This window comes from Canis lupus, chromosome 11, assembly GCF_011100685.1.
Source record: "Canis lupus familiaris isolate Mischka breed German Shepherd chromosome 11, alternate assembly UU_Cfam_GSD_1.0, whole genome shotgun sequence".
Taxonomy (NCBI): Eukaryota; Metazoa; Chordata; class Mammalia; order Carnivora; family Canidae; genus Canis; species Canis lupus.
The window spans coordinates 51,382,907-51,400,076 of NC_049232.1; the positions used below are offsets into that span (position 1 = coordinate 51,382,907).

The 17,170-nt window shown below is 39.3% G+C and overlaps 1 protein-coding gene across 14 annotated transcripts in view; it reads left to right on the plus strand.

Annotated features, from left to right (window-relative positions):
• DNAI1 (dynein axonemal intermediate chain 1) overlaps nt 1-17,170 on the plus strand; it is a 124,873-nt gene that overhangs the window by 65,178 nt on the left and 42,525 nt on the right. The window contains exon 2 of one of the 14 annotated variants that reach the window (XM_038552634.1): nt 12,774-12,817. The exons of the other annotated variants lie outside the window; for them this stretch is intronic. Coding sequence (XP_038408562.1) covers nt 12,785-12,817 — 33 coding nt within the window. The 5' untranslated portion in view covers nt 12,774-12,784. The remainder of the gene's footprint in view (nt 1-12,773; nt 12,818-17,170) is intronic. 14 annotated transcript variants of the gene reach the window in all.

Sequence of the window (17,170 nt, forward strand, 5' to 3'; positions counted from 1 at the left end):
AGATGTAGGTATTTTGAGGTTTGGAGAGCAAACCTGTGTCCATCCTGTTTGTGACCTTACATATTTTGGTCTGGCCTTCTCTTTATTAGCCTTTGCTACTTTGCTTCTTTGGCCTTCCATAGCAAGTGGACTCATCTTTCTTAAATCTCAGCAACGGTGAAGAGGCTGCTATTCCTGCATGGCCACGCCCTAGTTTTATGTTGGGGTTGAGCTGTGTTTTGAAACTCAGTGTGTTGTACTTGGGCCTACTGACTTAATTTACATGAAGTTTGTTTTAAATTCAGCATTACTGATGTCTGATTCACATATGGTGAGATGGACATTTTAGTTGTACATGTTGACAAATTTTGAAAAATGTATACAGTTGTGAGCCACCACCACAACTGAGATATAGAACACTTCCTCTACCTCCAAATTTCCTTGTGCCTCATTCCCAGTCAGTTTTCCCCAGCCCCCTACCCCCAGGTAACCGCTTCTTCCTGTCACTGCAGATTATATTTATCTTTTCTAGCACTTATAGTTTGAACAAGCTTGGGGTCAGTTTCTTCAGCCCATTAGGGGAGACATTAAAGGCTAGTTTCACTGAGAGCAGAGAGAGGTGACAACAGACAGAAAACAGAAACCTGGGTCAACTGGCTCTGTACACATCAGCGCTGCCCTCTGGAGGGAGGAGTTGTTTTACTATTGTGTAAATATTGGTGTGTGGGTGTTAGAAAAGGTTGGGTTGTGCTAGGTTGTACTCTTCAGTCTCTTGTCTCAGCGAAGGGCAATCTGAGTCAGTGGTGAGCTGGGCTTGGGACAGTCTAGAAAGGTTTGAGAAGTTACTCCTTTCCTCTGGAAACTCAGTCCCGTGGGGGAGACAGAACATAGGCACACAAAGATAAAAGAGGATGGGATCCCTGGGGCTGGCAGGAAGAGAGACGTGGAGGTTGAAGCGGCAGAAAAGCTTCAGGAAGGAGGTATCTATGATTTGGATGCCTGTAGTGGAGAGGGAAGGTCAGGATTGAGCTTGTTAGGGGACAGAGAAGAGTTTAACTCCATTGTTCATCTCACTCCACTGATCAGACCTTTCAATGGCTTCCTCTTGCTCTCAGGATAAAATCCCAAAAGTCTGACTTGTTTTGTTTGGCCTGCAAGGTCTAGCCTTTCTACCAACCCTACTTCAAATACCACCATCGCTCTGTGACAATTCCACAGTCCCAGCACACTGAACTGCCCTCACTTCCTGGAAGGTGACATCCACACACTCCTCTCCTCTAGGCCTTTGAAACTCCTGTTTCCTCTACCTGCTTGGTATAATCATTTCTGTCTGCTGCCACCTGTTCCATGCCACTCTGCCTCACGTCTCTTCATTTCCTGGCCATACATCAGGTCTCAGCCTGGTTGTCATATTCTATAAGGGATTAAGTCCCCTTTCTTTTTTTTATTTATTTTTTTAAAGATTTTATTTATTTATTCATAGAGACAGAGAGAGAGAGAGGCAGAGACACAGGCAGAGGGAGAAGCAGGCTCCATGCAGGGAGCCCGACATGGGACTCGATCCAGGATCTCCAGGATCACACCCTGGGCTGCAGGCGGCGCTAAACCGCTGCGCCACCAAGGCTTCCCTAAGTTTCCTTTCTGGAGGCAGGATAGGGTAGCCCCCTGAGACTATAAACTCAGTGATAGCAAAGATCATGTCTGTCTCATTCATTGACGAGTCCCCTGAACCTAGCACAATGTCTGGAATATATTAAATTCTGAACATGAATTGAATATGAGTTCTGAATGTCTGGAGCTGTTCTTTAGAAGTTTTGATCTGAGTGTTTGAGGGATAGGAAGGGGTAAGCCTGGGATGAAGAGACTAGTGGGGAGTAATAACAAGAAAATGTCACTGTAGAAGCATGTTCTGGTTCTGGGTTCATGTTTATATCTGCTTTGGCAGTAGGGCTATGAATGATTCAAATTTGAATCACATATACCCATGCCTCAAGAGCTGGGCATTAGAGATTTAAGAGGTCAATAATTCTGATAATATAAATTGTCATTCTCATTCAACAATTATTTATTGATCACCTACTATATACCAGGTACTGTTCTAGGTATTGGTGATATAGCACTAAACAAATCAAACCAAAATCCCTATTCTCATGGAGTTTACCTTTTAGTTGGAGGTAAATTGTCAATAAATAAATAAGTAAAATATATGGTTTATCAGATGCTTATAGGTATCAAGGATTAAAATAAAGCAGGGAAATGGAGTAGGAAGTTCAGGAAACCAGAAGATTATGATTTAAATATAGTCATCAGAGAAGGCCTGACAAAGGTGGCATTTGAGAAAGACCTGAAGTAAATGAACAAGTTAGCCTCCAGACAGACATAGCAAGTGTAAAGTTCCTAAGATGGAAGCTTGCTATACATGTTCTGGATCAGCAAGGAAGGGAAGGAGGAAAGTGACAGGAAATAAAGTCAGAGGTGTATCCTTCTACTCCATAGGGTTAATCAAATAGCCCAGGGCATATTAAATTGGTGCTGATAGAGTTCCATGAATCATAATTTGTAGTTAAAATGCATGAATGTCAGGCACCATAAACCATGAACAGCTCAAAACATCACCGGTAATGCCCCAATAACAGAGTGTCCTTCCTGAAAATTTTGAGAATTCCAACTGGCTACATGTGTATGTGTGCAGGAGGAGTTTTGCAACGTTGCCAAACATTGCCTGGCAGCCAGACTTCTTAGTAGAGAACTGAATTAGAGTCTTCTGTGAACTCCAGTTAAAAGCTAATTTTAGTTTATGACTAACAAATTTTAGTACTTCTTTATAACTCAGTTAGTTACCATAAAAAAAAAATCAGTCGGGAATTTTGCATCATTTGTCTAGGAGAGCCAAAGAAAAGGCTTGCATTTTTAGATCATTTTATGGTCTCTCCAGAGGTCTCTCATGGTTGATACTTTTAGAACTGATGATCTTGATGAGGGTGACTAGGTTAGGGGAAAATTGGCAAGAATCCATGCAAGGCCAAAAAAGAATCTTAGGTGATTCAGAGATTTTGAGTCTGGTGACTGGGCCTGGGATCCCATAGAAGAAAGGACAAGAGGAGTTGAGCAGAATCTGAGAGCAGTTGAAGTGTTTCTATATGTTCAAAGTAAGATATCCACACTCTTATAACCCTTCTCCTCAGTGTCATCCTTACACCTCTTATCTTCCTCAAGCCCTAGATATGATCCTTTGTCACTTTATCTCCTAAATATCTCTCAAATCAAACCACTTTTTTCATATTCACTACCACCTCCTTAGCCCAGCCTACATCATCTCTCACCCAGAGTGCTGTGAAAGCCTTGTAACTGGTATTGCCCTCATCTACTCATACCCCTTCTAATCCTTTCTCAACAGCTACATCAAGTGATTTTTTCAAACTGTCCATTTGATTATGTCATTCCCACTCAGAACCTTTCAGTGACTTCCCATTGCTCTTAGTATAGGGACAAATTTTTTAGATAACCTTTCAGGGGCCTATATGGGCTGAGGCCCACTGGGATCTCTAAGCCTTAATTTTATCACTCTTACCCTATTATAGCTGTACTTTAATTCTATGTACTGTTCCTTCTTTCTGGAACACTTTTCAAATCCTTCCTCACATATGTACTCCTAAGATTTCAGACCAATTATCAATCCGCATTACCTGCCCCAATGCTGCTGCCCTATTAATGAAGATAGGGTTGTTTCCTCTATTATGTAGTAATATACCTTGATCCTTTCTTCCTTAGCCTGCATCCTAGTATGTACTTATTTACTTGTTTGTGTAATTATTTGATTATTGTATGTCTCTCCTATTAGACTGTGAACTCCTCAAGAGTAGGACCTATGGATGTTTTTGCTCACAACTGTTCTCAAGCTCCTAACACAGTGGCCATCACATCAGAAGCTCTCAATAAATGCCTATTGGGTGAATGATAGGATGTGATTGGAAAGTAGCATAGAGTGTTATGAAAAGCCTGTTATAGGTTTTCTTAACACTGATTCTGGGGGAATGAGGGAAGACTTCTAGGAGGAGTACCATGATCTAAAGTTTGGACAGGGGATCCCTGGGTGGCTCAGCAGTTTGGCACCTGCCTTTGGCCCAGGGCGCGAACCTGGAGTCCCCGGATCGAGTCCCGTGTCGGGCTCCTGGCATGGAGCCAGCTTCTCCCTCCTCCTGTGTCTCTGCCTCTCTCTCTCTCTCTCTCATAAATAAATAAATAAATAAATAAATAAATAAATAAATAAATCTTTTTAAAAATTTAAAAAAAAATAAAGTTTGGAAAAAGAGGGATGCCTGGGTGGCTCAGTGGTTGACCCTCTGCCTTTGGCTCAGGGCATGATCCCAGAGTCCCAGGATCAAGTCCCACATGGGGCTTCCTGCATGGAGCCTGCTTCTCCCTCTGCCTATGTCTCTGGCTCTCTCTCTCTGTGTCTCTCATGAATAAATAAATAAAATCTTTTAAAAAATAAAAAAATAGGGGATCTCTGGGTGGCTAAGCGGTTTGGCACCTGCCTTCGGCCTGGGGCATGGTCCTGGAGTCCCAGGATCGAGTCCCACATTGGGCTCCCTGCATAGGGCCTGCTTCTCCCTCTACTTGTGTCTCTGCCTCTCTCTCTCTCTCTGTCTCTCATGAATGAATAAATACAATCTTTAAAAATAAATTAAAAAATAAAAATAAAGCTTGGACAAAGGAAGAATAGTTCAAAATGTAGGATAAGAAGTGACCAGAGAAGTTAGAAGACATCACAGAATAGAAGGTATACAAGAACATACATAGAAGACAAGGAAGAATAATGTCCTAAAGAAGAGTGTTTATAGTGAGTTTACAGTGTTTATATAATATGTGGTCAGTTGTGTCACATGATGCTAAGGGGTCAATGAAGATAAGAACTAGACAGAGCCATTAGATGTAATAATTAGGGGATGCCTGGGTGGCTCAGCAGTTTAGCGCCTGCCTTTGGCCCAGGGTGTGATCCTGGAGTCCTTGGATTAAGTCCTACATCAGGCTCCCTGCATGGAGCCTGCTTCTCCCTCTGCCTATGTCTCTGCCTCTCTCTGTGTGTGTCTCTTATGAATAAATAAATAAAATCTTAAAAAAAAAAGATATAATAATTAGGAAGTCACTGGGGACCTCGGAAAGAACAATTTTCTTTTTTATTTTATTTTTTTATTAGAGAGAGAGAATGAGTAGAGGGATGGGCAGAGAGAAAGGAAGAAGCAGATTCCCCACTGAGCAGGGAGCCCTATGTGGTGCTCTATCCCAGGACCCTGGGATCATGACCTGAGCTAAAGGCAGACACTTAACCAATTGAGCCACCCAGGCACCCCAGAAAGAACAATTTTCCAGTTAAAAGCCAGTTTGAATTGAGCTAAAAAGAAAGTAAAGACTATATAGACAATGATTTGTTTGTTTATTTATTTATTTATTTATTTATTTATTTATTTATTTATTTACTTACTTACTTATTTAGGGATGAAAGTAAGACTTGAATATGTTAAATGCTAAGGGGAGGGACCCTGGCATAGAGAAGAAGGAGAATCAGGAGACATAAAATATTGACTACAGCCAAGTCTCTGAGGAGGAGAGGGTGGATTGGTTGTGGACAGGAGACAGAACACTGTAACAGGAGAAAAGAAAGGAGGAAGGGATGGATGCAGATGATGATAATTTAGAGGTTTAGTGGCAGGAAGTTGAGAGAATTTTCTCTTCTCTTCCCGTAGTAGTGTTATGGAATTCCTTCTGGAAGTGATAACTAGAAAACAAATTTTGCCAATGGCTGTTCCATTTTGTTATGATTATAGTCATGCTATTTTCAGAGTTATAGTCTGAGGTTTGTCATGCACAATTATCAGATTACAAAACAGCTGTGAGCATTTGCAGCCAGAACTTGGTCTCCTCCTATTTACTGTAGAACCTAGCACATTGTTAGTACTCAGTACATGCCAGGTACTCGAATAACAATGGCAGAGGGCTCTTGTGCTTATCCCTAGGCTTTGCAGCCTGCAAGCTGATGCTGAAGAGTAATTTTGATTCTCTGGCTCCAGCTGTAAGCAAGTGACATGAAATTGTTTTCTGCCAGTTAGGGATTTGTATGGAGCGTTCAGTCTTCCCTATCACTGAGACAGAATTGTATGTAAGAAGCAAGTAAAGGACACAGCTGTTGTCAACCTTTTTCACTGTCTGTATCTCAAAACACTTTGTACCACTCATGGAGTCACTAGATTTGAGAACTCTTAGAGGTGGGGCCAACTCAGCCTTGGTTCTTCTTTAGCTGTCATCCTAGGATCTGGTACATATTAGATGCTTAATAAATACTGGATGAATGAATAATGACTGAATGAATCAGTTGATGAGTAAATAAATGCATGATGGAAAGGTATGTATAACAATACTCTGAATGCTAGCTTTTCTTTCTGGGCCTGCATTAGAAGCTGCTCAGGCCTTTGTCTTAGTCAAAGCAGCTTCATTCTATTAATTATGTGTGTGTTGAGGGGGGATCCCTGGGTGGCTCAGCAGTTTGGCGCCTGCCTTTGGCCCAGGGCGCAATCCTGGAGTCCTGGGATCGAGTCCCGCGTCAGGCTCCTGGCATGGAGCCTGCTTCTCCCTCCTCCTGAATCTCTGCCTCTCTTTCCTTCTATGCCTATAATAAATAAATAAATAAATAAATAAATAAGTAAGTAAGTAAGTAAGTAAGTAAATCTTTAAAAAATAATAATAATTATGTAGGGACCCTACTACTGATGTTAAGCTTTTTTCCCTACTTTTATTTTTACCTCACATCCATTTTCTTATTTACTTAATTTTTTCATGTGTCATATATTTAGCCTCAAATATTGCTTCGAGACAAATTGGAATATAAATGGATAAAAAAAAAATCTGCTGATCCTAGAGTGCCTGGGTAGCTCAGTCTATAAGCTTCTGAATCAAGTCAGGATCTCAGGGTTGTGAGATCTAGCCCCATGAGGTGGGACTGGCACTGGTTGGCACTGGGTGTGGAGCCTGCTTAACATTCTCTCTCTCCCTTTCCCTCTGCCCACTCCACCCTCCTTTGTGTGTGCTCTCTGGCTCTCTCTCTCTCTCTCTCTCTCTCTAAAAAAAAAAAAAAGAAAGAAAGAAGAAAGAGAAAGAAAGAAAGAAAGAAAGAAAGAAAGAAAGAAAGAAAGAAAGAAAGAAAGAAAGAAAGAAAGAAAGAAAGAAAAAAGGAGGGGGGAATCTGCTGATCTCTAGACAGACACATGGTTACAAGTCTCTGTATCTTTGTTAATGATTTTGTTCCTTTGCCTGGATTGCCCAAGGCATTCCTACTTCTGCTCTTTATGAGCCTGGCAAACTCTAAGGCACACAAATTTTAGTCAAGCTCTTTAAATTGCAAAGAACAGAGGCTCAACTCAAGTTATCTCAAGTTATTTTTTTTTTTTTTTTTTTTTAAGTTATCTCAAGTTAAAGGAGGGTTGGCTAAAGGGAGAAAGGTTATATGTGGGGGTTTGAGGATGAGTATTATAAATATATAAGTAGCCTAGAATCAGAATTGGAAAACTATTGGTTCTGAAACAGATTAAGTACTAATTACTTTCTCTGTATCTCTCATAGCCTCTCTTCTTCTCTTAGCAACTATGTTTCATTCCTTATTTTCATTTCCCAAACAGCCAACTTTTTTATGGTTTCTGCTCCCTCATAACTTTAGTGTGTTTCCAGCCCATCATGCCACTTTGGCCTCTCTCTAACTCAGAAACATCTCCATACTATCTCCATCCAATCACCACTTCTCTCAGTAGTCCCAGTTCAAATTCTTGGAGAAGGAACCTGATTGACCCTAGCTTATCTGTTCACGCTAGACTGTATCACAGAGGGACAAGATCCCATGGCTTTCTAAGCAGCCAAAGCTGTGAGGGCAGTTTCTCTTACACGGTACAAGGTATAACCTGCTTTACTACAAAGTAACTTCTACATTGTTTCTGAAAAATCTCTTTCTCATATATTGTGCAGGAAGGACCTCAGATTTCTTCCAACCCAGTGCCTCCATACAGGGCTGATATTTACATTATAAAAGGTTCCTTTACAAAAGGCTTTACTTTAGGCTTGTTGTTTGTGTGTGTGTGTGTGTGTGTTTCTGCAATGAATTTTAAAATGCAGCACACTATGTATAACTTTTAAAGGCCTTGGTATAGGGAATTTATATTCTGGCCATGATGGAACAATCCATACTGGACTTGCTCTCCCATTTAAACAGCTATAATTTTGGACATGTGCCACATTCCCTCAGGACAGTGACTCCTGAGGGAAAGAAAGCACCCAATGTGAGTCATGTGTTTATCCTTGCTCTCTGGCTGGGGACAATTTCTTGACCTTGGCTCAGGGAGGTAGATTCCAAAGGAGTGCTGATACCAGTGAGATAACCCATATGTTAAAAGTAGCAGACAATGACTTTAAAGCAACTATTATAAATATATTTATAGACTTACAGAAAATATTGACTTAATGGATGGGGAATCTAAGCAGAAAAATGGAAACAATAGAAAAATATCAGAATGGAAAAGTAACTGGATGGGCTGAATGTGAAGATGAGTCCATTGAAATGATCTAACCTGAAGATCAGAGAGAAATAAGATTAAAAAATATGAGTCTTGACTTCTGGGAACACGTCATATACATATATGTATATACATATACATATATGTATCCTATTGGAATCCCAGAAGGAAATAGAGGAGGAGGAGAGAGATTTGAAGAAATAGTGGCCAAAATTTCTTAAATTTGGTGGAAAACATATAGTATTATCAGAAGTTCAGTGAGTCCCAAGCAGGATAAGTACAAAGAAAACCACCCTTAGGTCCCTCATAGTCAAAATACTGAAAGCCAAAGATAAAAATAAAATCTTGAAAGTAGGCAGAACAAAATGACACATTGCATAAAGGGTAATAGTGATATGATTATGGCTGACTTCTCATTGTAAACAATGGAGGTCAGAAGACAATGTAAGGATATATTTAAAGCACTGAAAGAAAATTACTGTCAACACAGAATTCTACATCTAGCAAAAATATCCCTCAAATAAGAAAAGTGAAATAAATACATCTTCAAATAAACTAAAGCTGAGAGAACTTATCATTAACAGACCTCCACTATAGGAAGTACTAAATGAAGTTCTGTAGGCTAAAGGAAAAATGATACTGATAGAAGCTCTATCTATGGGAAAGACCAAAAAGTACTAGAAATGATAAGTATGTGGCTAAAGATAAAAAACTAGCTCTTTTCCCTTCATTTTCTTAAAAGGCATATGACTGTTTAAAGCAAAATAATACCATTATAAGATGGGACTTATAATGTATATAGAAATAAAATACGTGATAACAATGGGGCAAAATATGAGGTTGTGGTGGTAAATGGAATTAAGATGTTATAAGGTTATTACATTGTGAAATATAAAGTGGTATGTTATTTATTCTTAGTGGACTATGATAAGTTTAGGATGCTCATTGTAAACCTTAGAGTAACCATTAAAAAGTAACACAAAAAGGCACAGATAAAAAGCCGATGGAGATTATAAAATGAAATACTAAAAGAACTCAGTTAACAGAAGAAGGGAGAAGGTGTACAGAGGAACACAATGAGCAGATGGAGGGAGGCAAATCATAAGAGACTCTTAACTATAGGAAACAAACTGAGGGTTGCTGGAGGAGATGGGGGTGGAGGGATGGGATAACTGGGTGATGAGCATTAAGGAGGGCACTTGATGTAATGAGCACTGGGTGTTATATGTAACTGATGAATCACTACATTCTACCCCTGAAACTAATAATATATGTTAACTTAATTGAATTTAAGTAAAAGGTTAAAAAAAAAAAAAAAAGCAGATGGGAAAACAAAGAGCAACATAATAAAGACCACCATACCATTGCTTTCAATTACAAGGTAGAGTTTCTCAAGCTATGGAGGGAAAAAGCAAGACCCAAATAAATGCTGCCTATAAAAGTACAGTTTAAACATAAAGACATAGAAAAGGTGAAAATAAAAGAGTAGAAAAAGTATACCCTGATAATGGCAAGTTGTGTGGCTCTAGTATTATCAGAACTAAGTGTAGGCTTCAAGACCAGGAATATTCTCAATGATAAGTAGAGACATTTCATAATGATAAATAAATGACATTCTCTCAAGAGGAGACTTAAAATCACAAACATGTATGCACCTATTAATAGAAGTTCAAGATAAATGAATAAAAAACTGACAGGGCAGCCCAGGTGACTCAGCAGTTTAGTGCCGCCTTTGGCCCAGGGTATGATCCTGGGGACCCAGAATGGAGTCCCTTGTCAGGCTCCCTGCATGGGCCTCTGCCTCTGCCTCTGCCTCTCTCTCTCCGTGTCTCTCATGAATAAATAAATAAAATCTTAAAAAAAAAAAAAAAAAAAAACCTGACAGAGCTTACGGGAGAAATAGAAAAATACACAAAGATAGTTCATTTTAATACTTGTCTCTCAGTTATTGGAAGATAATGACCTAATTAACATTTGTAGAACACTACAGCTAAGAATTGGAGAATGAAAATTATATCCAAGAACTGCAGAATGTTCACAAAAATAGACCATATGCTAGGACATGAAGTAAATCCCAAGACATATCAAAAGATTAAAATCTTACAGATTTTAATTCAATTCAAATTCAACATCCATCCATGAGAGAAAGAATCTCAGCAGACTAGGAATAGTTTGGGAAAAAAAAAAAAAAAGGAGTTAAATTTAAAATAAATAGCAATATCTTTAAAATTGCTATTTAAAACTGATGAATTGTATCTCTAAATATTTAGAAATTAAGGAACATACTTCTAAATAAAGTTAGTCAAAGGAGACAAGGGCAAATGGTAGCTACACGTGTAGTGAGCATAGCATAATGTATAAATTTGTCAAATCAGGGACACCTGGGTGGCTCAGCGGTTGAGCGTCTGTATGCCTGACTCGGGGTGTGATCCCAGACTTCCGGGATCGGGTCCCACATCGCGCTCCTTGCATGGAGCCTGCTTCTCCCTCTGCCTATGTCTCTGCCTCTCTCTGTGTGTGTTTCTCATGAAAAAATAATAAAATATTTTTTTAAAAAATTGTCAAATCACTATGTTGAACACCTAAAACTAATGTAACATTGTCAACTATATAGTGTCAACTATATTTCAATAAAAAAGAAAGAGCACAAATGAAATTAGTAAATACTTTTAATTGAGTGGTAATGGAAATATGACCACAAATTTTTGGTTGCTGCTTAAAGTTAGGCATAATGGATATTCATAGCTTTAAATGTCTGTTTTAAAGATTTATTTTATTATTTTGAGAAAGAGAGATCAAGCACAAGTGGGGGGCAGAGGGAGAGGGAGAAGCCGGTTACCTGCTGAGCAGGGGGCCTGATGTGGGGCTCAATCCCAGGACCCTGCAATCGTGATCTGAGTAGAAGGCAGATGCTTAACCCACTGAGCCACCCAGGCACTCCTAAATGCCTGTATTAGCAAAAAGGAAAGATTTTAAATCAATGTTTCATAGGAACAATGAGAAAAACAATAGAGAAAATTAACAAAGTCAGAAGTTCATTCTTTGAAAATATTAATAAAATTGACAAAATCTAGCAGGGCTCATCAAGATAAAAAGAAATCACAACATCAATATCAGGAATAGAACATGAGAAATCACTACTGATCCTACAGACATTAAAAAGGATAATAAGGAGGGACACTTGGGTGGCTCAGTGGTTGGGCACCTGCCTTTGGCTCACGGCGTGTTCCTGGAGTCTGGGGATCGAGTCCCCACATCGGGCTCCCTCCATAGAGCCTGCTTCTCCCTCTGCCTGTGTTTCTGCCTCTCTCTGTATGTCTCTCATGAATAAATAAATAAAATCTTTTTTTTTAAAGGATAATAAGGAAATATTACTATAACTTTATGGCAATAAATTCAACAATTTAGATGGAATGAACAAAAAGTTTAAGATTTTATTTATTTGAGAGAGAGAGAACAGGAGGAAGGAAAAGGAGAGAATCTCAAGCAAACTTGTGCTGAACTTGGAGCCAAATTTGGGTTTGATCTCATGACCCTGAGATCATGACCTGAACCGAAATCAAGAGTTGGAAGCTTAACTGACTGAGCCACCCAGGTGCCCCGAATAGACAAATTTCTTTTTTTTTTTTAAGATTTTATGTATTTATTCATGAGAGATACAGAGAGAGAGAGAGTGAGAGAGAGAGAGAGAGAGAGAGAGAGAAGCAGGCTCCATGCAGGGAGCCTGACGTGGGACTTGATCCCGGGTCTCCAGGATCATGCCTTGGATGGAAAGCAGGCGCTTAACCGCTGAGCCACCCAGAGATTCCCTGAATAGACAAATTTCTTGAAAAATACAGTTTACCTTAATTAACACAAGAATAAATAGAAAATATGAAAACTCCATACCTATTTTTAAAAATTGAGTTCAAAACTTAAAACCTTCCTACAAAGAAACTCCAGTCCCAACTGGTTTAACTGATGAATTGTATCAAATACAAAGGAATAAATAACAACAGAAGTGTTATTTTTAAACTTAAATTCAATTAACTAATATATAATGTATTATTGGTTTCAGAGGTAGAGGTAAGTAATTCATCAGTCTTCTATAACACCCAGTGCTCATTACATCATGTGCCCTCCTTAATATCCATCACCCAGTTTTCCCATTCCCCCACAACCCTTCCCTTTAGCAACCCTCAGTTTGTTTCCCATAATTAAAAGTCTCTTATGGTTTGTCTTTCTCTCTGAACGCAGAAAAAGGAGATATGAGACCAGGTTGGTGCCTACCTGGATTTCAGGTATGGACAACACACTTTTCAATTTTACAATAAATTCCCCTAGAATGAGACTCAGTGACCATGCTTAGCAGACCATGATAGATTAATAAAATGATGACAACCACAAAGTCTACATTGCCAGTGTTACTTGGCTTACTGAGTGCTGGGCTCTAAGTTAGGTGCTCTTCAGGCATTGTTTTATTTCATCCTCAGAGCAATTCTGAGACAGGCATTAATATTTTTCTCTACCTTGTAGATGAGAAAATGAGGATTAGAGACTAAATACTTTGCTCAAGATTTCACATATAGTTTGTGGCCAAGTAGGGGACCCAGCCAAAGCTTACCCTAAAACTTCTGCTTTTAGGGCAGCCCAGGTGGCTCAGCGGTTTTAGTGCCACCTTCAGCCCAGAGCGCCGCCTTCAGCCCAGGGTGTGATCCTGGAGACCCGGGATGGGGATCAAGTCCCATGTGGGACTCCCTGATGGAGCCTGCTTGTCCCTCTGCCTGCTTGTCCTTCTGTCTGTGTCTGCCTGTCTCTCTCTCTCTCATGAATAAATAAAATCTTTTTAAAAATAAATAAATAAAACTTCTGCATTTAAATCCTACCCTCTTTGCTTGCTGTAGCCTTATCTGCCAAGGGTCCTTAGAGTTGGCTTCTGCCCTCCTGGCCTTCCAGATAGGCACCAGCCTGGTCTCATATCCTCTTTTTCTGTATTCAGAACACTGTACTAACTAATACTGCATTAATAGGGAAGAAAAACCTCTATAATTGTGCTTTGTTGACTTTTAAATTTCTTAGTTAGCATATTAAATTATAAAATAATGCACATTCACATTAAAAATATTAAAACCATGAGAATGAGTATATAGCGGACAGTATTGGTCCCCTTCCCCACGATTCCCTAGTCACATTCCTAAACCAAACTGCTATCAACAGATTCTATATATTCTTCTAGAAATTTTGTATGTATATGCAAATACACATACATACATATTCTTAAAGTAAGCAGATGGGTCATCTATTTCTGTAGCTTGCTTTTTTATTTAACAATGTACCTTGGAGAGCTTTCCATAACAGTACATAAATGTTTATCTCATTCTTTTAAAAATATGCAGAGTGTCTTATTGAATGGCTATACCATAAGTTATTTAACTAGGCCCCTATCAATGTTTTCCATTTGTAAAAATATTATAAATAACGCTTCAGTGAGCAGTTTTGTACGTTTTATGCATGTGTATGAATACTGCTATAGGAAAAATTCAAGAAAGTGGAGTTGAGGGGTATCTGCATTTTAAATTTTGTCAGATGTTGCCAAATAATCCTATAAAAAGTTTGCATCAGTTGGCACTCCCACAATAGCGTTTGATAATATCTATTACCCTTTATCTCCAGTTTTTCAAAATTTTGAGATTTCTTTCAAGTACACTTATTTAGTGCCTTCTGTGTGCTTTAGACACTGCACTAGGCTCAGAGATTTGAAATGCAGTCCCTGTAGCCAGAGAAAGATGTGTTGGTGAATTACTGTTCCTTTGGGACTAAGAGCTTTTACCCTTTTAAAAACGGAAACTGCAAGCTGGTGAGGTATTTAGTTTCAATTTAGCTTAATGGAAACCTGTTAGTGAGTTTTAAAATAAGGACCAAGACAACTGAAATGGTAAACGAAGTCTCCTGGGCTCCAGGAAGGATGCTGCTCCATCTGTGGGTTTGCATGCTTCGAAGAGCCCCTCTTTCCAGGAACAAACATGTTTCAGCATTGAACTCTTTGGTGGAAATGTGAGCTGCTGTAGCCTCTAGTCCCTAGGGTGGGGGCTTCCTAGTAAGCAAGGGCCACAGAAATTCTGTGTGGCTGAGGGCAGAGCAGGGTCTGTAAATGGGAATATAATGCTGCTGACTACATTACTTCAGCATAAACTCTGGCTAAACACCACACTATGCACTTTATGTTCATTGACTCATTTAATCCTCATAACAAGCCTATGATTGAGAAGGTGTCATTATTCCTAGTTTAAAGATAAAGATACGGGATCCCTGGGTGGCGCAGCGGTTTAGCGCCTGCCTTTGGCCCGGGACGTGATCCTGGAGATCCCGGATCGAATCCCACGTTGGGCTCCCGGTGCATGGAGCCTGCTTCTCCCTCTGCCTGTGTCTCTGCTTCTCTCTCTCTGTGACTATCATAAATAAATAAAAATTAAAAAAAAAAAAAGATAAAGATACCGAGGTTCAGAGAAGACAAGTAACTTGCCTAGAGCCATAGAACTAGCAGGTGGCAGAGTGGGGACCCAAACCAAGGTATCTTCAACTTCAGAGCCCACATGTGGGCTCCATGAGTACATCTTATCACATACTTGTTTAATATTATATCTTCATGATAGGGAACAGTTTAAGAATTTTTTTTTTTTTTTTAGTTTAAGAATTTTTTTTTTATCTCCTTACCTCTAAAGTATGCTCAGAGACAAATGGGTTGCTTACACTTTTCAGATGCTATGTACCAAAACAGATCTAAGTTCAGGTAAATGCCCAGTAGGTGACAATAATAATCATCTGTTACCTTGGCCAGAATTTTCATTTTCAAAGCACCCACCCATAGCTGTGGGAGGAAAAGGGTAGGGGATGATATGGATGCTGTGTTAGAGAATTTGAGATTTATCTCATGGCTGATGAGGAACCCTTGAAGGCTTTAAATCAGGAAAGTGATATGATCAGATTTATGTTACAGGAAGATCACTTATAGATAGTGATTAGTTTGGGTTCAACTCCTGGTCACCTTTAGGTCAGTTGCTTGATCTCTTTAAGCCTCAATGTCATCATCTGTAAAATAGAATAATGATAATTCTTACCTGATAGGGTGGTTCTCAAGGTTAAATGAGATAAGGCATATAAATTGCTTAGTAAATGACTAGCCCAGTGTAAGTGCTCAATAGCTGAGAATGATGATAATGATATAATTATTAGAATGGAGAGAAACTGGAGTTAGGTAAATCAAATGTAATTAGGCAAGAGATAGTAAGGGAGGTGTAAATGGAGAGGATAGGTATGAAAGATATCAAGGAGATAGAATTGTTAGGCTTTGAAATATGATGCTAATGGGAGGGAGGGAGGGAGGGAGGGAGGGAAAGGCAGGCATTTTGATGGTTTCCAGTTTCCAACCTGGGTGACTGAGTGGATGGGGATGCACTTGAGTGACATAGGAAATACCAGAAGAAATGGAAATTTGATGTAGAAAAAGAATATAATCATTGGGGTGGGAAAAGAACATATTACGGTTGGCTTTTAAATATACTCTTTGAGTACTCTGTTACCAATTTGAACATGGGGTCCTGGGAAGTCTAAGCTATAGAAATAGATTTGAACTTTAGGGCACCTGGCTGCCTCAGTCAGTAGAGCATGCAATTTTTTTTTTTTTTTTTTTTTTTTTTTTTTTTTTAGCATGCAACTCTTGATCTTGAGGTCTGGAGTTTAAGCCCCACATTAGGCATAGAGATGGCTTAAAGAAAATAAAAATAAAGAATTAAAATGTTTTTAAAAAGAAATAATTTGAACCCCATCATAAAGTGCAAGATGAAGCTATGAGTAGGGATTAGAAACACCAAGGGTAGTGTGTAGAATAAGAAGACTTAAAAAAAAAAAAAAAAAAAAGACTTGGGGGGTGGGTGTTGGGTGGCTCAGTTGATTGAGCATCTGACTCTTGGTTTCAGCTCAGATCATGATCGCAGGGTCATGAGATGGAGCCTCAAGTCGGGCTCCCATGCTCAGCAGGGAGTCTGCTTGAAATACTCTCCCTACTCTCCATCTACCCCTCCCTCTGCTCTCTATAAATAAATAAATAAATAAATAAATAAATAAATAAATAAATCCTTAAAAAAAAAAAAGAAGACTAAGGAGTTGAAGCATTTATTCCTGGTCAAGGATATTGAGAAGGGACGTGGAATTGAAGGTGGAAAAGTTTCAAGAAAGAACAAGGGAGCCCAGCCCTCATCCTGAAAAAGAAATGAGAAGTAACCACTAGGAAGCTGAGTTTTTACCAGTTCCTTCTCTCAGGATGCTCACACTAAAATCTGTAATAATGAGAATAGAAAATGCTCTACTATGGAGGAGTTCAGAATAGGACATCTGTTATCCCACTGATCATCAGGATTAATTTGACTGCCATGGTGGCCTGTGGGGGATGGGGAGGGTTCCTCTCTCTTCCTGCATCACTCCTCTAATATACATCCTCCCTTGGCAAAGTAGAATGACCTATCCAAAGTAGATCTTCTTTGATCAATAGTATAAGAATAGTGGACCTCCTTTGCTGGAATCTCCAGGCTGCCTCCAACGCATACTGCGGTATTATGTTTCTTTTCATAATACAATTCCCTTTTGCAAACCAAAAC